The sequence below is a fragment of the Podarcis melisellensis genome (assembly GCF_964234715.1).
Source record: "Podarcis melisellensis genome assembly, chromosome: 13".
In the NCBI taxonomy this organism is placed as follows: Eukaryota; Metazoa; Chordata; class Lepidosauria; order Squamata; family Lacertidae; genus Podarcis; species Podarcis melisellensis.
The window spans coordinates 7,304,281-7,326,846 of NC_138545.1; the positions used below are offsets into that span (position 1 = coordinate 7,304,281).

The 22,566-nt window shown below is 47.3% G+C and overlaps 1 protein-coding gene across 1 annotated transcript; it reads left to right on the forward strand.

The window, feature by feature from the left end:
* The first annotated feature begins 1,966 nt into the window (after positions 1 to 1,966).
* Positions 1,967 to 22,155, forward strand: PRMT5 (protein arginine methyltransferase 5). The gene is made up of 17 exons (XM_081886579.1): positions 1,967 to 2,123; positions 4,307 to 4,425; positions 5,083 to 5,168; positions 7,094 to 7,228; positions 8,344 to 8,459; positions 9,273 to 9,322; positions 9,451 to 9,614; positions 10,802 to 10,963; positions 11,741 to 11,818; positions 12,297 to 12,355; positions 14,961 to 15,083; positions 17,438 to 17,613; positions 17,780 to 17,889; positions 18,884 to 18,977; positions 19,224 to 19,340; positions 20,052 to 20,116; positions 21,780 to 22,155. The coding sequence occupies exons 1-17, from the start codon at positions 1,972 to 1,974 to the stop codon at positions 21,930 to 21,932; spliced, it is 1,959 nt and encodes a 652-aa protein (XP_081742705.1). The 5' UTR covers positions 1,967 to 1,971; the 3' UTR covers positions 21,933 to 22,155.
* Positions 22,156 to 22,566: the final 411 nt, after the last annotated feature.

Sequence of the window (22,566 nt, forward strand, 5' to 3'; positions counted from 1 at the left end):
AGGAGCAGGGACCGAGCAACGGGAGCTCACCCCGTCACGGGGATTATGTCTTCGTTGCTTTCCCTCTAATTACCCATTAGAAGGATAGACACCTGGGTCCTGCTTTTCTCCCCTGCCCTGTGAACAGACTGCTGGGTTTCTTGCGGTATCCATTTCGAATTCACTAAAACATTAGCATTTCCCAGAAGAAAAACTTGCACTTGCCTCCTCCATAATGACCAGATTTGCGCATCGTGTTGGTGAAGTCTGCAAACCCATTGTTAATTAGAGCAAATGAATCGCACCGGCAGTTGTTGTGGTTGCCCTTGTGGCTTTTCCTGGCTTGCTCTTTATCCAAAAGCAAAAAATAAACCCTGCAATCGTTTGTCCCCGTGTTTTCTTACTTGGTGAAATGTGCAGATAAGTGGAGGGTGGCTTTTGTGGCTTGGCATCTTGACCAGCTTCCAAGTTCCATCTGCAGCGCCTCCTGCTGGAGAAAGAACCAGGAAAAATGGTATTAGCTGCCAGGGACCGAAAGAGAGCCTTAAACATCTCCAGATACTGTCCCCAAAATACATTGTTCTGCTGCTGTTTGGACTGTAATTTTCAGCTGCTTTGGGAGCCACCTGGCTTCAAAGGCACGTTTAATATAATGTTCAACTGAATTATGAATACAATACATGAATATCTATCTATCTATCTGCTTCCAGACCTGTGGATAGTCAGTTTTCCCGATATATTTTGTGTTACTAAACAGCTATACAGTGAAACGCAGAAATTAAAAAACGCAGAAATTAAAAATAGACTGCTGTTGGTAAAAAGGGATTTAAAAATAAGACACCTGCAGTATTTTTCAGTATATCATAGACAACTTCCATTAATTAACTTTGTAATGGTTGTTATTTGTTGCTTTTTGTTTTTGATTATTTTTTAAAGCGTTACTGCTTTTAAAAGAGGCTAACTTTGATGCATTAAAAAAATACCTCAAAGGCGAGAAGAAGGGATGCCTTTTCAGTGATGATGTGCTCTGCTACTGCATTATTTAGGAAAAACAAATAAGGGCGTTCTGCCAGCAGCCCATATTTAACTGCATAAAAGAAAACCAGCTTTCTATCTTGTTCCCAGCAGTAGCTAAAGGGTTTCTTAAGTCTGCAAGCAAATATTCATAGCTTGGGAATTTAAAATGCAAATATGCTGTTGGACGGAAATATTCAACTGTTCAATGCGAAAAATTAGGACTCTTCCTGCTGCATTTAAATATTGCTCAAATCTAATAGGTTCACATGAAAATATTTATTTATTTATTTATTAAGCAAAGCTTTCTGCCACGTTTGGGCAGGCTTATTTTATGCGGATTCCCCCTGCAGTATGAGGTGGAGGCTAGATGTAAAATAACGTCAATGCCTAAATGGTAATACAGTAATATTACCTAGTTAAAATTTTCTAATTCTAAACTGGTGTCTTTGGGTGGTGGGGCAAAATTACGCCCTTTCCGAGCCAGCCAGGAGTCGAACCTAGAATCTTCTGATCCGTAGTCAGACGCGTTATCCATTGCGCCACTGGCCCTGGGACGTTCTGTGAGTTTCACGGCACCTTGCCTATAGAGCACGCTACGCCGGGCGAGCGCGATGAACAACTGTAAACCTGTGCCGCAATGCATGACGGGAACTGCAGTCCTCAGACGAGCGGAGAGCAAGGCATGCTGATCTTAATATCAGTGGAACATAAAAGACCTCAAAGCGCCTCTCCAACCAAGAGCATGATGGGAAACCGATATCTTTCCCCCGAAGCCTCATTGAGCTAGAAAGCTATTTGCCCGCCCCCGGCCTGGAGTCTAATTGGCTTCTGCTCTCAGTCCTGCCCGGGAAAGGCCTCCTGCGATTGGCTGGACCTTTTATTATTTATTTTTTCCCCTCTGAGGACGTCCGCTGATTGGCCAGGGCGAGGAAGTGGGCGCGGCTGCCGGGCTCCCGGCTCCTTGTGTGGCGGGACATGGCGGCGAGCGCAGCGGCGGCGATGGCGGCGGCAGCGGCGTCTGCGGTGGGGCCGGGGGCTGCGGCTGCGGCGGCGCGCGTCTCCTGCGGGAGGGACTTGAGCTGCGTCCCGGAAGTGGCGGGCACCCTCGGAGCGGTCGCCAGGCAGGGGTGAGAGGGACCACGTGGTCCTCTGCTGACCCTTGACCCCTCCCTTAAGCGTGCCATGGTGACCCCTGACCTCTACCTGCGGGTCACCTGGGACCATCCTGGGCTGAGGGCTGGTTGGGTTGGGTTTGCTTTTTTAATGCCTTCCCATTTACTCAGAATCCCGGGGTGACCTCTGACCCCAGGGGAGGTCATGCCACCTGACCCTTGACCTCAAAGAATGCAAAGGTGCTGCCTCTGTGTGGCTTCCAACAGCTTCACAGCAGACAGAGACTCTCCTAGCATTGAAGATCGTAGAATGGTAGAGTTGGAAGGGGCCCTCCAAGAGTCATCTAGTCCAACCCCCTGCAAAACAGGGATCTCATCTAAAGCATCCATGACAGATGGCCATCCAGCCTCTGCTTATAAACCTCCAGTGAAGGAAAGTCCACTACCACCCGAGGAAGACCCTCCCACTTTTGAACAGATAAGATTGATGGGGATCAATGCGTCCGCTTCATAGATCAGGACAGTGGAACCTTTGGCATTCCAGAACTTGCTGGCCTACAACTTTTGTAACCCAGTCAAGGGTTTGGCCGCCATGGCTGGGGCTAACACTAGAGTCTATAACAGCATCTGGAGGGCCACCGGCTCCCCAGCTCTGACGTAGAGGAATCTTCCCCTAGGGCAGCCTTTCTCAACCTTTGGGTCCCCAGATGTTGAACTACAACTCCCATCACCCCTAGCCAGCAAGACCAGAGCTCAGGGATGATGGGAGTTGTAGTCCAACAACATCTGGGGATCCACAGGTTGAGAACCGCTGCCCTAGGGTGTGGTGGCAGTTCTGCTTGATTTCTGCCACTAAGCTCACTGATGAGTGAAGCAGGTGGCACAATGGGTCAGTCTGGCTGTTTGAGCCCACCCAGGGATGGCTGTGGGCAGGATTCTTGCAGTGCAGGGATTTGGACTGGATGACCCTTAGGGTCCTTCCAGCTCTATGATTCATTGAGGAAACACTTAAACTGTGAGTTTCCGCACCCTCAGCCTCGTTTGGGAAGTAGCTTGCAACCACCTAGCCAGCCATGAACTTTGATATCATCTGGGTGAGTTGCTGTGTTTAGACACTACGTTCTAGCTTTGTAGTTATATCCTTTGCCATATATATTTTGTAGGTCTAAAAATTTAGATTTAGTCTTTGTACCGTATATTGTAAGATTTCTTCTCAGTCAAATTCCTGCGGTCACGAACCTGCAGAGCTATAGGTGAAACCTGGCTGTTAACATGACCATTGTTAGTGGCATATTGATGGCCTTGGAGGAGAAAATAAATTAACTTTTCCAACAAGTGAGTTTCCCCCAGTTCTTGCTCAAGCTTCAATTCTGTCTCAAGGGATTCTATTAGAAAAAAACTCAACAATTCACTGGAGACAGTGTTGAATATCACCACTATAAAGATAACATCATCCCCAAAAAGAAAAGAAATGGGGAAGGGACGTTGGTATAAGCTGTACAACCGTATTAAAATTTTAATCCACTAGTTAATCATTTTAATCCATTAATTAATAAACTTAGAAAAACTACAGGCAGCTTATCTTTTTTTAAAAAAGCATTTGCTATTCCATCTTTCAATTAGTAGAGATGCTGAAGATGCTTATGTTCTGATTGGCAGGTTAAAACAACAACAAAAAACCCATGAAATAATCAGTGATTAGAGAGAAGAGGCAGTAGGTAGCACGTGAACTAACATTATCAGGGAGGTTAAATTTAATTGCCTGGTTGGCCAAGTGGGAAGTAAATGGTCTTGCACAACAATTGAAGGCCAACAGAACGAGTGGATCTGCACTATACTTTAAAGCTATATCATGCGAGTTCAAACAGACATAGCTTCCTCCAGAGGTCCCTGGGAAAAAGGATTGATTTATTAAAGCACTCAGAGAATTGTAGCTCTTTGAGGGGAATAGGGAACTCCTGACAATTCTCGGCACCCTTTGCAAACTGTGGCATGATACTGTTTTAAATGTATAGAAAATATGGGGTCTGTTTGTTAAGATGTGACTCCCTTGTCAAACTCAAGACACATCCACAGAGAAGGTTCTTTTCTGCATCCCAACCAAACACATCTCAGGTGCCGGTGGGATGCAGTGTTGTCATTTTAACTTGTGGTACCAGGATCTTAACTTCTCAATTTCATCTCTCCTCACCCAATAGGTTTGATTTCCTTTGCATGCCCATTTTCCACCCTCGCTACAAGAGGGAGTTTTTCCAGGAGCCAGCTAAAAACCGACCGGGACCCCAGACACGCTCTGACCTCTTGCTCTCGGGGAGAGGTGAGAACTTGGGAACCCAGATTGCGGCTGTTGCTTTCTCTGTCCGTTAAAGACTGGGCGGGAAATAACGAATTTATTTACTTATCAAAATATAGTGGTATTCTCAAGGGCTTGGTGTAGGGAAGGCCCTTTGGTTTATTTTTTATTTATTTAATATATTTAATAACATTTAAATTTATTTATTTAATTTATTTATTTAACTCTCTTTCTCTCTAGATATATATATCTCACTTACTTTACCTCTATGCAGTTTACCAGAAACAAAGTTTAAAAGAAATGAACAAAATCACAGTAAAAAGTACAGTCATACCTTGGAAGACAAACAGAATCTGTTCCAGAAGTCCATTCGACTTCTAAAACATTCGGAAACCAAAGTGCGGCTTCTGATTGGCTGCAGGAAGCTCCACTACAAATGCTGGGAGGTCTGGATTTGGATAAAAATTTGGGGAGAGGAGATAGTTCCTTAGTAGGAGGTCACTGAGTACTTGTTACTGACTTGTTACCCATGAGTAGTACAAGTTTTTTTTTTTTAAAAAAGCTTTCATTTGGTTTTAAAGGGCAAGCTGCATTCTCATTGTGGCTATTGGCTCTGAACAAGCTGTCTGTCTCTCCACAAATGAATGGTCACATTCTCCTTGACATTCTGCTTCCTTGCAGACTGGAACACCCTGATTGTGGGCAAACTGTCCCCATGGATCCGGGCAGACTCCAATGTGGAAAAGGTTCGCAGGAATTCTGAGGCGGTGAGTGAGCTTGGCAACAAAGGGTTGGGAGGTGTTTCTAAGATAGTCTACAAAGGTTTGTGTGTGCTGTTTGGGAAATGGAGAAACTGCCCACCAAGACTTTAAAAACTACCTTGCCATGTTAGACTCAAAACTCTGTCTTGGCCACCATTTCAGCAGTGACCAGCCAGATCATAAGCCGGGGATGCTGATTTCTCTATTAAAATCTGTGTAAATTCAATTTATTGTTGACGTGCTGAATAAACATTTCATCAGATGATGTTCTGTGTGTTCCTGGCATGTGGAAAGTGGAGGTATCTGGCATGGGAATGCCTGGTCCTAACTATCCTAACTAATATCGTCTGAAATATAAATTAGTATGTGCTTCCTTTTCTTCAGTATCTGAAGAAGTGTGCATGCACACGAAAGCTCATACCAAGAACTAACTTAGTTGGTCTTTAAGGTGCTACTGGAAGGAATTTTTTTATTTTGTTTTGACTATGGCAGACCAACACGGCTACCTATCTGTAACTTCCTTTTTTTGACCAGGTACTTGTAACTGGTCAATAGCTTAAGGACCGCCTCTCCCCATACAAACTGACCCGACCCTGCACTGGTCACCTGAGGCCCTTTGCTATGTCCCCACCCTCCCAGAGAGGTTCAGAGGGTGGCAGCAAGAGAACGGGCCTTTTCTGTAGTGGTGCCCCAATTGTGGAACGCTCTCTCCAGAGAGGCTCGCCTGGTGCCATCGTTACATGCGATAAACATCTACCTGACATTCAGAAGACATCTGAAGGCAGCCCTGTTCAGGGAAGTTTTTAATATGTGACATTTCAGTGTATCTTTTATCTTTGTTGGAAGCCGCCCAGAGTGGCTGGGGAAACCCAACCAGATGGGCGGGGTACAAATAATAAATTATTATTATTATTATTACATGTCTTTAGGCGCCAGGCGAAAACATTCCTCTTTATTCAGGCCCATGGCTATTAAATAATCTATGGCCTGTAAAATTGTGGGATAGAAGACTGTTATTCTGATGATTATTTTATTATTAGGCTGTACATTGGAATGCTTTTTACTATGTTTTTATTATGTTTTTGTCATTGATGTCTGTAATGTGTTTATAATATTGTACGCCACCCTGGCATCATTTGATAAAGGGTGGCATATAAATTGAATTAATAATATAATGCCAATTGCTGTCATGACATCTGTGGCACTGAATTCCATAAATTAAATGTGCATTGCATAAAGGGACAGAGCTTTGGTCGTTCTAGCCCAGCATCGGCCACTCTGATTGGTGGAAACTCTCCAAGGTCTCTTTCCAGACCTGCTACCTGATATTCTTTTAGCTAGAGATTCTGAGGATTGAATCTCTAGCCTTCTACATGCAAAGCAGGCCCTGAGCCACTAAGCCAGGAGTAGCCAATATGGTACACTCTAGACCAGGGGTACACAACTTGCTCTACGTTCCAGATGTTTCCGGACTACAACTCCCATCAGCCCCAGCCAGCATAGCCAGTGATGAGGGATGATGGGAGTTGTAGTCCAGAAACATCTGGAGGGCCGCAGGTTGTGCATTCCTTCTCTAAGATGCTGTTGGACTTCAGTTATCATCATACCCAGCATGTGTGGTGTGGCCAATGGTCAGAGATGATGGGAGTTGTGGTCCAACAAAATCCGGAGGGCGCCATCTTAGCTGATGGCCATTTCCAATTGTTCTTCCTTCTGCTTTGTCCTGAACCTCTTGTTTAATCGTTTCCTTGTATCACTTGGAGTTATTGTGGAGGGGAAATGAGGTTTCCTTTCTTTTAGTGCATTGCCCTTCAGAAACAAAACACCAGCCATTCTAAACCTTACTCCAGTTTTGCTGTGCGTATATCCTTTCAAGTTTGAATTTGGCAATAACTTTACATGTTGTTCTATGCTTTCTCTGTCCTCCCCAGGCCATGTTGCAGGAGCTGAATTTTGGGGCGTACTTGGGACTCCCAGCGTTCCTGCTGCCCCTGAAGCAGGCAGACAACCCCAACTTGGCCCGCGTTCTGTGTAACCACATCAATACTGGGCATCACACTTCCATGGTAAGGGCTTCAAATACTCCCCCCCCCCCCACCATTATAGCCACAGTACACCTGCAAAAACCTCATCTGCATCCCTCTGACATGCTGTTTTGTTTGTTGAGGAGATTTCTCCCCTCCCATATCCAAGAATCTCCTAATGAGTCTGCTGATTCTCCAGAGAGAAGGAGGCGTGTTCTGCTCTCTACTTATTCTACTCCAGCACCAAGTCAGAGTCAGTCAGTGTGTTGGAGAGAGAGAGAGACTGAGTGTTAGAGATCGTGTGTATAGATAAGGTTGCTGCTAAGAGCAGCTGCAGGCACTCAGTGTAGTGCAGCATTCATTTATGCTCTGTATATAGTTGTATTATAGTTGTAGACAGAATAAAGAAGATATTCTACAGAGCTGCTCTCCAAGTCGTTTATACTCTGCTAGACTCTGCTATACTCTGCTGTGCGACGACTGTCTTCTTGTTGGAGTGAATCCGGTGCTCACAACTCTAAGCTGTGAGTCCACAGCACTTTGACCTGTTCCTGTGCAGAAGGTGGTCTCTGGAAGTGCTACCCAGCTCGCCTAGCCCAGTCAGGGCTGAAGTGCATGAGTCCAGTTGGTGGTACTGGCTCAAGGGCGATGCTGACAGTACAGCAATTGAAAAAATAAATGTCATTCAAAGCAATGCAATGAAGCACAATAAAAAACTAATAATAATGATAATATTTATATGCCACCTATCTGACTGGGTTGCCCTACCACTCTGACTGGCTTCCAACAGAATATTAAAAACACAATAAAACATCAAACACTGAAATTTTCCCTATATAGGGCTGCCTTCAGGTGTCTTCTAAAAGTCAGTTTCCAAAACAAAAACCCTAATTTACCTTTCATCGGAATTTATCTTTCATCAGAAGGTGACGGAGGTTTTTATGCAGAGGTTGGGTGAACATCCACTAGGGATTCTTTCTCTGTGATTCCTGCATTGCCGGGGGTGGGTTGGGCTAGATGACCCCTGAGGGTTCCTTCCAACCCTACTATTCCCTGATTCTGTCAATATGCTCAGGTCAGTGTTGAAGACAAGGACCAACCAACACTTTCCTTCCTGCTTCATGCATGTGATCATTTCCCCCCTCCCCCAAATTTAGTTCTGGATGCGGGTCCCACTGCTGGCCCCTGAGGACTTGCGGGACGACGTTATCGAGAACGAGGCAGTGCAGGAGATAGAGGACGAGTCCGCAGGCGAGGAGAAGACTTGGCAGTGGTGAGTGGCTGGCAGCAGGAACCTGGGCGGATGCTGGGAAGGCAGAGCCAGTTTGTTAGGGAATAAGAACAGAGTGCAAGTCACACTTTTAAAGCTGAGTTTTGTTTGTTTGTTTTATTTTCATTTTAACCGCCCTGAGATCTGCGGATGAAGGGCGGTATACAAATTTAATAAATAAAACAAATTTATTTTTAAAAACTATTAATCTCTTCCTATGAAACCTCTTGAAATGGCTTAGCAATAAATACATAATTTCATATATGAAAACAGTTGGGATAATCACATACCTAAATCAATGTGTATACAAACAATTGCAAAGAGGTCCTTTTTCACCTAAATGCAGCCCAGTACTTAAGGCAGGGGCGAGATGGTTTCCAAAACCCCATATTCATTTATCCCAAACTGGGCAAGAAGTGAATCGAGGGGTCTTGACCTTGCTAGAGGTTATTGTCTCTCTTTAAAAGCAGGGGCGGAATCCAGATTCGTTCTTGGAACTCTTGTTATGCCGCTGAAGAACTAGATATCGTGTTCTTTTTTAAAAAAATGTTTTGATCCTTCAATACTGGCTGTTTCAATTCGTGTGGCCATTTGTGGCAAAGTGGGGCTGCCCTTTTGGCTCACCTCTCCCAAGACTCAACACCTGAGTCTTCTGACTCACCTCCTGAACACATCAGTCGCTCCGCTAGTTGTGTAAGCAAGTCCTGAGGGAGAAAGAGAGGAAGGAAGGGAGGGGAAGAGGACAATGCAGGTTCGAGGAAGAGACAGGAGATGCCAGCCTTCCCATGGGGCCACATGAGTTTTTTGTTTCTCCAGGTGGCACAATTTCCGGACCCTGTGTGACTACAACAAGCGTGTTGCCGTGGGTGAGTGACGAGACGGGGGGGCACCCCCAGAGGCTGGGGGAGGGAGGCTTGCACCCCATGGCACCCTCAAGGTGCAGAGACTGGCGCCTCTTCTCTTCCTTTGACGCCTTTTTGTGCCTTCTCCTCAGCGCTGGAGGTGGGCCCCGACCTGCCGTCCAATCACGTCATTGACCGCTGGCTGGGGGAGCCAATCAAAGCGGCCATACTGCCCACCAGCATCTTCCTGACCAATAAGAAAGGCTTCCCTGTCCTCTCCAAGATGCATCAGCGCCTGGTCTTCCGCCTGCTGAAGGTCAGCTTCCCCCTTTTCTTCCTTGAGAACAGGATGCTGGGCTGGATCGGCCATTGGCCGGATCCAGCAGCCTCTTCTCACGTTCTTACCTGCTTCTTTCCATCACTGGAACCCTGAGTTTATCGCCTGTGTGAAGGGTTACCTGTTTAAATTCTTCTCTACCTTTCCCAGAACAACTCTGGCTGTTGGAAAGAGCACGACGCCATCCTCTCTAGGGCGCCATTTTCTGCAAGAAAGCCATTTTGGGAGAGAGCCTTCCTTTTTGCGAGGGCATGCAAGGAATAAAAGGGGGGGCAGAATTAGCAGTAGAGAATTCTGAGCTACGGCCCCACGTGATTTTGCTAAATTAAATCCCCCTGAAGAGAAAACGTTAGCTCTACGTGTGAAAAGATGTATGACTAGAACAGGTGCCTGGCAGGTAACTCCTGAGGGACTTGCAGTCTGTGAGGTTGAAGCAGGCATCTGGGAGATTTAGCTAAGCCAAAATAACCTGTGATTGAAATAATTTTATATTATTTGCCTGCTTGTTCCTGTCTCCATCCCTCTCCTTCCCCTGTTTCCCTGGGTCTGTTTTTAGATCTGGGGTGCGATCATCCAGCATGTGGGCCTAATCCAGGTCTCCCTGCTCCACGTTAGACGTAATGTCAGATGCGGGGCTGCTAAAAGCTGAGCTTGAGTGATTTGCAGAGCCTGCAAAGCCTATTGTATGACACTTCCCAAGAGCCCGGTGGTTGCCAGGCATTTGCGAAGTGCTGCGCACGGGACTTTGACAGGTGTCAGTCAACTATCAAATGATTGATAGGCAGGCTTTGCAAAGGGGAGGTGAGGAACTGGCCTGCCAGACCGGGAAGGTTCCCCAAAGCGTCATGTACACAATTAACGCTAACAATAATTTGCAGAATGATGGGTCACCAGGGTGGATGAGCGGATACCTTGGCGTGAGCCGGGGTGGTGTAGGGGTTAGACTGTTGGACTAAGATACAGGAGACCAGGGTTCAAATCCCCACTCGGCCATGAAGCTTGCTGGGTGACCTTGGGTCTGTCACAGTCTGTCAGCCTCACCTACTTCGCAGGGTTGTTGTGAGGATAAAGGAGGGAGGCAGAGAACCCTGTACGCCACTTTGAGCTCCTTGGGGAAAGCCTGGATGTAAAGAAATAAACTTGGCCCTTCCACTCCCTTCCCCCAGCTTGAGGTGCAGTTCATCATCACAGGCTCCCACCACCATCCAGAAAAGGAGTTCTGCTCCTACCTGCAGTACCTGGAGTACCTGAGCCAGAACCGCCCTCCTCCTTCTGCCTACGAGCTCTTTGCAAAGGGCTATGAAGACTATCTCCAGTCCCCGCTGCAGGTGAGTCTCCTGGCTTCAAGGTCCTCTCCAGCTCTCAATACGCGAGTTGCTCCCTCTCAGCCTTCATTGTCCACCTCTGAAAACTGACCACTTTGGATGTGCGAGAAGCATCAGATAAAAGATGTTGCAAAGAGGACTGTTGTGTGTTTTGGCTGAATTCCACCACCCTGGTGCGAAACCCACACTGAGGAAGCCTGCACATATTTTGCTTTGGCGTAACATGCTTGGCTACGGTTTCCCGAGCGCCTCCTCTCCTGGCTGGTCAGCGCCCTTCCCAAATTGCTCAGGGGGTGGGGGCATGACAGGGAGCAGGTGAGACTGCCTCCCCTCCCCCGGCCTAGAGAGGCAAAGGGGCCCTCCCTGTCGGGCTGCCCCCTGCCAACACCGCCTTTCGCACTCGCCTCCTCTTCCTCATCTGACTTCCACTGCAACCAGGATTGTTGCCCAACCAGGTTGTTGTTGGACTAAAATAGTCTTATCTATCTCTGGATGCTTTAGGATGCTAATAAATTAGGATGGTGATGCCTTAGTTAAGATTCCTGCATTGTAAGGGTTGGACTAGAATTCCCTCGGGGTCCCATGCAGCTCTATGATTCTGTGATCTTCCCATTTGACCTCTGTAGTGTGTTACTTTGGTGTGTCTTTTCCATCCGTCCATTTCCTTACCCGCAATGCTGGAAGTCCTGCTCCTTAACAAACACCCGGCCCCTTTGTTTGCTGTGTGACCCACACTGGGTGCGAAGCCTTTCTCCTTGTGGTGCTTTTTCCCCCGCGCAGCCCCTGATGGACAACCTGGAATCCCAGACCTATGAGGTGTTTGAGAAGGACCCTATCAAGTACTCCCAGTACCAACAGGTTGGTGTGTGGTGGAGAAAAGGTGTGGGGCTTGCTGAGAGGGAGGTTGGAGCTATGAGAGAGGGGCAAGTAGTGGGGAGGGAAAGGGGGGGTTGGCGCAGGGGAGGGGTATGTGGGGAGGAGCACAGGCCAAATATTTGTGCTTGGGTGGAACACAGAAGCCGGTTGGAGCACTGTAGGGCCAACATGTTGTGGGAAGGAGGGGAAACTAGAGGGAAGGGTAGCTAATGGGCCTTCCAGGTGTTGTTGGACTACAACTCCCATCAGCCCCAGCTGATGGCATTTAGTCAGGGGTGATGGGAGTTGTAGTCCAGCAGTGCCATTTGGCCACATTTGGTCTAGAGAGAGGAGGCCTCATAAGGAACGTGTTTTGTGAAGGGGAGATTGGAGTGGGAACATGATCAGCTAGTTCTCGATGGCGGGGAGAGGAACTGGCTTTTACAGACGCACTCCAACCCATTATTCTCCCTCCCATCAGGCGATATACAAGTGCCTCCTAGACCGTGTGCCTGATGAGGAGAAAGAAACTAACGTTCAGTGAGTAAGAATCCCAACGCTGAGCCGGGTTGGCCTCATTTGACCGCCTTTGCGGAGGTTGCTGGGATATGGGAGGATGTGGGAGGCACCCTTTGGCACTTTTTAGCCAGCCATTTATTGCCACATTATATTTGTTTATAAATTCTATATCGGTATGTTGTGTGTGTGTGTGTGTGTGTGTGTGTGTGTATGTATATATATATATATATATATGTATATAATATGTCAAAGCTGTTTACAGCAATAAAATCATCATCATTTTTCATTTGTATGCCGCCTTTCCACAGTTAAAAAAACAACGCTCAAGGCAGCTTACAGCATAACAAGATTTACATAATTACAAAAGCCATAAACAATAAATAAATGACATCAAAAAATACACAACTGTCAGAGCTGCCCGAGGTCCCAGCTCACAAAGGACCAACGCCAGTGCGTTACTATTTACAAAAGTCTTTATTGAAGTTCAGTTTCGATTTCAAAGCCGCGGCGCGCAGCTCTACGTCTCAAACTCTAAACCGCTGAAGCTCCGTCTGAATCTCCTCCCCCCAGACACCAGTTTAAGACTCTAGCCTTGCTCCACCTCTTCCTTTGCTCTTTCCTCCTCTGGGTCCGCCTGTCCGCTGGGGTCTCGCTCCTTCTACACTCTTCTGACGCTGATTCTCCTGAGTCTTCCCCCTGCCTCCGGCGGGCTTTAGGACCTGGTTCCCAATCCGTGTTTCCTGCTGTGCCGCGCGCCTGCACATTTGAACTTGGCGTGCGCGCCCAGCCGGCAACCTTCCTCCTAACCGTTACACTGCTCCTATCACTGCTTTCCCCTTCGGGGAGGCTAGCTGAAACTGCCTTCCCCTCAGTTCCCTCACTCTGCGATGGAGGCGTGGCCAGCTCTGACTCATCTTCTCTCCCTGCTGGGGGAGACGCTGGCACTGATCCATGGGACCGTTCCCCCCCACTACACTCTGGTGGGGAAGCTGGTCCTGATCTCCAGCTGCTGCTTTGGGAGTCCCCGCTGGCCTCTTGTTTCTGGTGCGTACCCCCTGGCACTCCCCTTGCCCTGGCCATTGGCGCCCCCTTCTGGGAATCTTCTGATTCGCTGGAGAAGCTCATGGAATCTCTCGGGTCACTGTCATACTCCCCTACGCTTCCCTCAGATTCTTCCCCTTCGCTCTCCATTCCCTCTCTCCCCTGTGCCTCTGCTCCTGAGCCCCTGACAACAACTAAATGGGAAACAATTTCCACATAAATAAAAACCAAAACTAAGAATTTTAAGCAATAAAAAACATACAAAAAACATGTTTTAAGCAATAAAAACATATAACCGTACAATAAAAACAGATTAAAAGGTTAAAAACAAACATCGGGTAACTGTTGTGGAAGGACGTATTTCCAACTGTCTGGTGGAATAGAAAAGTTTTCAGCAGGGTCAGTAGTAGATGAGCAGTCAGGGAAGCTTTGGTAATATACCATTTCAGTTCTGTTCAGCTTGTGGTGCCACCTCAGTGGGGATGAAACTCTTGTTCGGCAAGACCTGCCCCATTTTCCTTTCATATAAGTGGATTATAAGTTGAAAAGGGCCCTCTCCCTGCTTCTTCTTACTCGGCTTGAACTCCCAGATCCTCTAATCTGCACAGTGTCTTTCAAGCCGCCCCCCACCCACAGGAGCAACAAATTTACTGCCGGCTCTTCCAAGAAAAGCTTGACATCAAAACTACCACAGGGTGCACCCAGAGAAACACACCGTTTGATGAAGCTTTCTCCTTTTTTGTCTCTGTCTTGCCCTGAGCGCAGGCTCCAGCAGTTTCTTGTAGCACATTAAAAATAAATAAAGAGGAATGAACACTTCGGAAGCAGGGTTTCTCGTCTTTAAGAGAAATTGGCACTCCTTCACTTTTCACTCTTCTCTCACTGAGAAAACTGTGTTCGGGAGCACTAGGCCTGTTTCCTGCGCACACTTAAATTGGGAGAGAACACCATTGAACCCTGCAGGACCACTCCTCAGGAGTAAAGGTCAAAAATCCAACTATGTTCGTTAAAATGAAGTAGCCCAACTTGTATTTGAATTGGCGTACTTCCTTCAGAAATGGAGCACGGATAATGGCCTTCCGTCACAAAACGTAGGTGGGCCTTGAGCTTATTGTCCTTTTGGGGTCTGCGTCAACGGCTCTTTCCAGCTGGTCAGCCATCTTGCCCCCATCTGGAGAGTAAGCTGCTTAGTTGCCTGTTATTTTAGCACCCCTCCACAGAGCCTAGGACTTGCCGATCAGAAGGTCGGTGGTTCGAATCCCCGCAACGGGGTGAGCTCCTGTTGTTCAGTCCCAGCTCCTGCCAACCTAGCAGTTCGAAAGCATGTCAAAGTGCAAGTAGATAAATAGGTACCACTCTGGCGGGAAGGTAAATGGTGTTTCCGTGCGCTGCTCTGGTTCACCAGAAGCGGCTTACTCATTCTGGCCACATGACCTGGAAGCTGTACGCCGGCTCCCTCGGCCAATAAAGCGAGATGAGCGCCACAACCCCAGAGTCGGTCACGACTGGACCTAATGGTCAGGGGTCCCTTTACCTTTACAGCATCTTCCTCCTTTTTCCCTTCTCTCCTTCCCCATCTGCTCAGGGTGGTGATGGTGCTTGGAGCAGGACGGGGGCCCCTTGTGAATGCTTCCCTCCGTGCTGCGCGACAGGCCGACAGACACATCAAGATTTACGCTGTGGAGAAAAACCCCAATGCTGTGGTGACGTAAGTACTTTAGCTCTTTTCCCCCCTGGGTGGAAATGGAAGAGAAACGTTTTGTGCCCTCTCTTCTGTGAGGAGAGCAGGTGAAACCCACACAGGCCCCCGTACTGGCTGTGAGAAAAAGGAAACCGGAAAACTGCAGGATTTGTGAAGGTTTACAGGACCAGGGCTCTGCTCTTCATCCTGGACAAACTACCAAATTGAAAGATATAATTTTTTTACAAAAGTTGGACAGTAACTGCAGCGGATAACTTAAAGGTATAAGATTGTATCAATAAGTCCCCCGCAGGTCATTGCATCTTATTGCCCCAGGCAAATGCTCCAAAACAGGAACCGAGATGGGAGATGACGTAGGAAACCACAATCTAGAATATTTTGCTGTCTGCAGATTAACAGATAGTTTTAATGTGCAAATTTTGCTCTCTGGCACTCCCCCTTCTTTGTTGTTGTTTGTTAACTGGGGAAGAGAAAACGCCTTCTGAACTATGGAGGCCTTGGGTTTCATCTCCGTCCCCCTTCGCTTTGTATTACATGTTAGTTTAAAATGGAAGCTTCTAGGCAGATACCTTGTGCATTGGTTTATATTCTTTGGGCAGGTTCCTAATAAATCAAGAGATTTTAGCAGGTTGCTAAAATATAATTACAGGCACATTTGCACTCCCCATTACTAAATATAACAGCAATAATACTATTACCTCATTGCGGCATGAGGTGTGAAAAGGCTTTGTTCCTTCTTAGAGGCCTCACCCAACCCTGTCGTACTCCCTATATAAGCTGCAGGTGGGAGGCCTAATGACACCCTTGTTTTTTCCTTACTGGTGAGGAGGCTTCATACTGTGAGTCAAGTGTGGAGTTCAGTTCACAGTGCCCCCAGGGAAATGGCATTGTCCTAGTCAGGTTTGGGGAACCTGAGGTCCTCTGGCTGTTGCTGGACTACAACTCCCATGAGCCCTAGTATGTATGCCCAATCACAGTTGTAGTTCAGCAACAGCAAAGGCTCCCCCACAACTAGTCCAGACTGTAGAGATGTATTACTGGGAAACAGCAAAAGTTTGCTTTTCCTGTGTCTCTCCTTCTCAGCCTTGTGCGAACGTGGCGGTTAACTTGAATGGCTTTCAAAGAGGATTAGAGAAATTCACGGAGGATTAGGCTATTGATGGCTACTAACCCTTATAGTAAGGCTCTCCTTCCACTGCTGGGATTACCAGTTACTAGAAACTGCAGTGCTCATTGCAATGAGGCCGAGGATATTTTCTTTCATATGTGGTGGACGTGTAAAAGGGTAAAAGATTATTGGGAAATAATTTATAATGAATTGGGGAAAAAATGTTTTAAAGCACTTTTTCAAAAAAAAACAAGAGTCCTTTTTGTTGGGCATAATTCAGATGGAAATTCCCAGGTGTCAAAAAAAGGTAATTTATGTATGCCACTACAGTGGCCCGTGTTCTCTTAGCCCAAAAATGGAAAGCGAGCGATGTCCCAACCAAAGAAGAATGGTAACGTAAAACTGATGGAATATGCGCAGCTTGCGGATCTAATTTATAGATTAAGAGAACAAGAAGAACCTTTGTTCTTCTTAAAGATTGGAAAATGTTTATTGAATATATTGGGGGGGGAATTATGTATACTTGAAAACATGGACAGCATTGAGATAAATTCAACAGTGTAAATAAGTTTTGATGGATGTAATAATGGAATACTGAACGGTTTAGTTTATATAAAATATGCATGGAAGGAGGAGAAGGGAAGTCATTGATATCTTAAGGTTGTTCAAATGTATATTCTAAATTGCAACACAAAATTTAATAAATAATAATAATAAAACTGCAGTGCTGTTATGCTCCAGTTTGCAGGCTTCTCCAAGGTGTCTTGTTGGCCTCTGTGAGAGGTTAATACTGGACTAGACGGGCCTGTGACTTGATTCAGCAGGGCTTCCCCTATATTCTTACGCACAGATTATAAAACCCCTTGCTTTGTGTTGTGGCGATAAGGGGGAAGGTGGAGCTGTGGTGTTGCCGGAACAAAAGGCTGGGAACGGTTACTCATTCCAGCCTCCCTTTGAGTGGGGTTGAATGGTCCACATGTCCATGCCTTGAGTCTCCCTGATGTCCTTGTGGGATTGAAATGTCGGGATAACCTGCTCTGCACACCAAGGTGTTTTATCACCCTCCTAAGGAGCCTCATAAGAAGAGCCCAGCTGAATCGGGCCCATCTAGTCCAGCTTCCTGTTCTCACCGTGGCCAACCAGATGCCTCTTCTGGGAAGCCCACAAGCTGGACCTACCTGTGGGCAACAGCAGCTGAGGGTGAAACTTTGCTAGTTTGATGCCCTTTGACCTCTGCCTTCCCTTCCTGCAGGCTGGAGAGCTGGCAGTACGAGGAATGGGGTTCCCAGGTGACGGTGGTCTCCTGCGACATGCGTGAGTGGGAAGCCCCCGAGAAGGCTGACCTCATGGTGTCGGAGTTGCTGGGGTCTTTTGCTGACAATGAGCTGTCCCCAGAATGCCTGGATGGGGCAGAGCACTGTCTGAAAGGTGAGTGGGGCACAGTGGAGGGCAGCCCATGGACAGGGAGAGTATAATTTGGGGGGTTGTTTTGAGTGGGGAGGCAGCACTGCTTTGAGCATCTAGATGCTAAGTGGGTTGGGGCTACCAGCTAATTACAAGCACCTGATGCCTTTTCCCTTCTCCCCATACGCAGAAGGAGGGGTGAGCATCCCAGGCGACTACACCTCCTTCCTGGGCCCAATCTCGTCCTCGAAGCTCTACAACGAAGTGCGCGTCTGTCGTGAGAAAGACCGCGATCCCGAGGTGAGACTTTCTCCATGCCCTGTGGTCTGCAGTTCTGCAGCTGCTGCATGCATAAAAGAAATAAAAAACTGTTGTATGGAGAAAAAGCAGGATTCTGTGAACTCTGAATAACACAGGCAGAAAATGGCACTTTTCCTAACCGCCAGTAATGCATGAAAACATTGGGTCAAGGTTAAAAAGAAATACCCCTTTATTGTTTCAATACCACACACACACAAATGTATTTGGAAGGATATGAGACCAGACAGCTAAATTCAGCTAAGACAACAGTCTTGTAGCACCTGGAAGATGGGAATGTATGTTACGGCCATAGGCTTTCGTGAAATGGACTCTTATCTGGAAAAGCTTATGTCAGTATTGAACTTGCAGCTCCCATCAGCCCAAACCTGCAGAGCCAACAACCAGGAATGATGGGACTTGTGGTTCAACAACATCTGGACTGCACAGTGTTCGTTACTGACGGCTTTTAGGGCATAATAAATGTGCTAGTTTTCCAGTTGCTACAAGATGCTCTCATATCATCTCTCAGCCTCTTCTTATGCAGGCTAAACATGCCCAGCTCTCTCAACCTTTCCCCATAAGGTTTGGCTTCCAGCCTAAATGTAATCAGAGGCGAAGAGCTTGTTACAGTAAGGACTAGACACTTGTTGTTAATGCATTTGTAAAAGAATCAGTGTTGAGAGCACAGGGAATGACATGGTCCGTAGGGACAGGAGAGATTAGTGACATGAACCGAGCTGTTTTGAACTTGTCAGTTCAAGTTCCACGAACCCAGCAGATGAAGGAAGACAGTATTCTTTTGAAGAAAGCCTAACACAGTTTTTCTACAACTGTCTCACTCCCCACTCTCCTAAATAATAGGAGGAAGTAATTGCAAACCTTTCAACATGACTCTGTCTAGTACGATAAGCAGTTGGCGCCTATGTATGCAAGGTGAATTTTAGAACGGTGTCCTAACAGTGTTTTGTTCTGTTCCTGTCTTTCACATCCCCAGGCTCAGTTTGAAATGCCTTATGTTGTCCGGCTTCACAACTTCCACCAGTTGGCACCCCCGCAGGCATGCTTCTCCTTCAAGCACCCTAACCCAGGTAGGAGAACCCAGGTAGCAGAGGAGCGAACCATACATTCCCTGCTGAGGAGGGTGGGGCTTAGACTAGCCACACGATGTGGCAAGAACTGCTAGTCACACCTTTAAAAACCAAACTGCCATAGAACCTGGGTTGGCACAGACCAGGTGAGTGGTGGGCGATCAGCTTGTGCCCTTAAGAGAGCAAGGTGGGCCGTCCTTTGAGGGGGTGTGGCCTTGGCTGACCACACCCCCTTCCTTCTTGTAGACAGAGTCAAAGACAACAACCGCTACCAGACACTGGAGTTCCCCGTGGATGTAAACACAGTGCTTCACGGTTTCGCGGGCTACTTTGAGACCACTCTGTATGGAGACATCACTCTCAGTAAGTTGAAGGGAGATAAGGGGGGTTATTTATTTCATTTAAATGCTTTTAAACTGCATGCCCATGGAAAGTACAACAGGGCTGTGTGCAGCATACAAAACTGCAACAAAAGCAATTTAAAATTTCAGTAGCCACTGGTAGGTAAAAAGAAATTTGTGTTGCAAAGGCCTGTCTGAATAACAGGTTTTTTTGAGAGACTCCCGAAAGGCAATAATTAATATTAAATTGATTATTAAATTTGTATACTGCTCTATATAGATATAGGGATAAAATTACAATATAAAAAAACACAAAATACATAATAAGAATAAGAGCAAAAACAACTCAACAATTCCTCTTCCACAACACATTTCAAAGGGTGTTGGATGTCAGCCAGCCAAAGGCCTGGTCGAAAAGGAACATTTCCCCCCCGGCACTTAAAGGTGTATAATGAAAGTGCCAGCCCAAACTTCCTTGGGAAGAGCATCGCACAAACAGGAAGCCACTGCAGAAAAGGCTCGTTCTCGTGCTGCCACCCTTCAGACCTCTCGTGGAGGCGGCACACGTAGAAGGGCCTCAAGGTTGGGTTCCTAGGAAAGGCCAAGAGAGGCTCAGGTGGTGGGGAGCCACCAGGTGTGCCCCCTCAGAGGTTGAAGGTGTGGAGTGAGCGGTCTTGCTTTGATGTTCCTTGATGTTGCAGAACGTGCCTTTTTCAATGTTTCCTCCGCCTAGGTATTCGGCCTGAGACTCACTCACCTGGCATGTTTTCGTGGTTCCCTATCTTCTTCCCTCTCAAGGTAAGTGCTTCCTTAAACGCGCTCTTGTGGGAAAGGAAGGCATCCCTTGTTACCGCTGGGCGGTAAGACTTTGCACCAGGGGAACCTCCAAGGTGATAATAACAGCTGTAGAAGGTGTGGGTGTTTTGTGAGCTTTACACTCAGTGGGGAAAAACACAACAATGTGTGCCAGGATAATCAAATGCTATTTAAGGCAACACGGTTTCTGTCTCCTCATCTCTGTCTTTGCCACTTCTTCTCCCACTGTCTCTCTTCCTCTGCCCTCTTACACACCTTTTCTTTGCTTTTGATCTCTTTTTGACTTCCCCCCTTTTTTTTGGTGGTGGTAGGACTGGGTGGTTCTTCTAAATTGGTTTTCACATCTATAAGAAAACCTATTTGGGGGGGGGGATAACAAAACAGGATGCTCCCAGCTAGCCCACACATTCCTAATGCTTTAGGATTAGGGCTGAGAGCACAAGGCTTTCATCAAGAGTAGGCAAGTGAGAACTGTCTGAGCACAGGCTGAGCTTGATGGAGCAATGCCCTGTTTGCCCTAGTAGACTGCCTCCAGTGGAGAAATTATTTATTATTTCTCAAATTATTAGGTGCTTTCTTCTTCTTTGGCGATTACTCGTAGCTGAGTAAGATTGTCTTCCATGAAAACAGTTTTAACAGTGACCGTGGAGGCCAGTTCTGGATCTACACGTTCTTCCACAGTGGGGACATAGGTTTCCAGGTGGAAACTGATTATGGTGAGGGTTTGCCAAATGTGCCTTCCTCTTAGCACGTTTCTCCCTTTCGTCCTGAGTGTCTTTCAAAGCCCATGACACCTTTAGTAAAGGCTGTTCTCCATTTGGAGCGTTTCCCAGTTGTTTGTGTTTATACTACATTTTTAAAGATTTGCCTCGAGAGAGTCTTTAAACCTCTCTCTTGCCCAAGGCAACCCAAAGTGACTTACAACCAAACAAGAGAAGGGAAGAAAAGTCTTTAGCAGACCGCTGAGGGAAAAGGACTTGTGGACAAAGGTTCCCTATATCAGTGTTTCCCAAACTTTTTTGGGCAACGGCACACCTGTTTACTGAAAAAAAATCTCACGGCACACCACCATTAAAGCCCCGCCCCGTGACGTCAGCGCGCAGCGTCACGCCGGGAGGGACGCACAAAAGTGAAAGTTTTTTCCCTCCCCCTTGCCGGGGAACCTCCAAGCTTTGGGGGTGGGAGGAGGCAGCAGAGCGAGGGACTGAGGGACGGCGGCAACTGAGGCGGCGGCGGCTGTTGTGGTGGTGGCGGCGATAGCGGGCGGAGGAGGGGGCGGCGGCGGGGCTTGAGGAGCCGTCGCCGGGAGTTGCTGCTGCTGTTGCTGCTGCTGCTGCCCGGACATGCCGGCCTCCTCCTCCTCCGCTGTCTCGCGCTCCTCCCTTTTGCACGCGCTGCCCCGCCGCTCGGCACCACCACCGCGGAGCCGCCCCCGGCTCAACGCGGATCCTCGCCGCCGCCGCCTCTCACCGCCCGACTCGCCCGCCTCCCTCCCACGGCACACCAGCCAATGTCTGACGGCACAGTAGTGTGCCGCGGAACACCGGTTGGGAAACACTGCCCTATATAACACTGTGTTGGGGTGGTGTTATCCTGGTTTGTGAATGGACCCTCAGCTATTAATGCTCTTCTCCCCACCTCCCAGCAACCCATGAACGTGCAGGCAGGTGAGCGCATTCGTGTGGCCTTCTGGCGCTGCAGCAACTCGAAGAAAGTGTGGTACGAGTGGGCCGTTGTCTCTCCCATGTGCTCCGTCATCCACAACCCCACAGGACGTTCCTACACCATTGGACTATGAGAGGAGTCAAGTCCATTCCCCTTAACCAAGTTCTTCTTGCTGCTAGCCCTGAGACACAAGAAATCCTATTCCACTCAGAGTGGCATCAGAGACTGTGCAGAGGGCTGGGGGGGCTCCAACCTTGTTGCGGGCATAGATCCAGGAAAGGTCCATTCTTAACACCTGCCATTGTTCCATGTGTTGCTTCTGGTCTGTGAAATTTCAATAAAGTCATTCAAATGTGTATTTGGAGCTGCTGTCTGTGATGAAGCAAGGAACTCACTTTCGATATTTGATTTTGAAAGCGATACAACCGTTATGGAATTAGCTGCCATCTTCTGTCGTGACGTCTTAACTTTGATGGCTTTAAACAACAATTAAAACCAGTTGAAGATAGCCCTGTTGATGGCTGTTAACTGTCACAGCTAAGTTGAACTTCCATATTCAGAGGCAGTCTATAATGAACCAGGGCCAACAGGATGCACGTCAGCTGGAGGCCCCAAGCATCCCAGAGCCGCTCCAGTCTTACCAAGCAGAACACCCAACAGTTGTTATGAAAATATTTTCTACGCAATGCTGGCCTTATTTTATTTCCTAAATTTATACTTTGCTTGGTTGTGAAAAAACCTTGAAACGGTTTACAAAAGAATAAGAC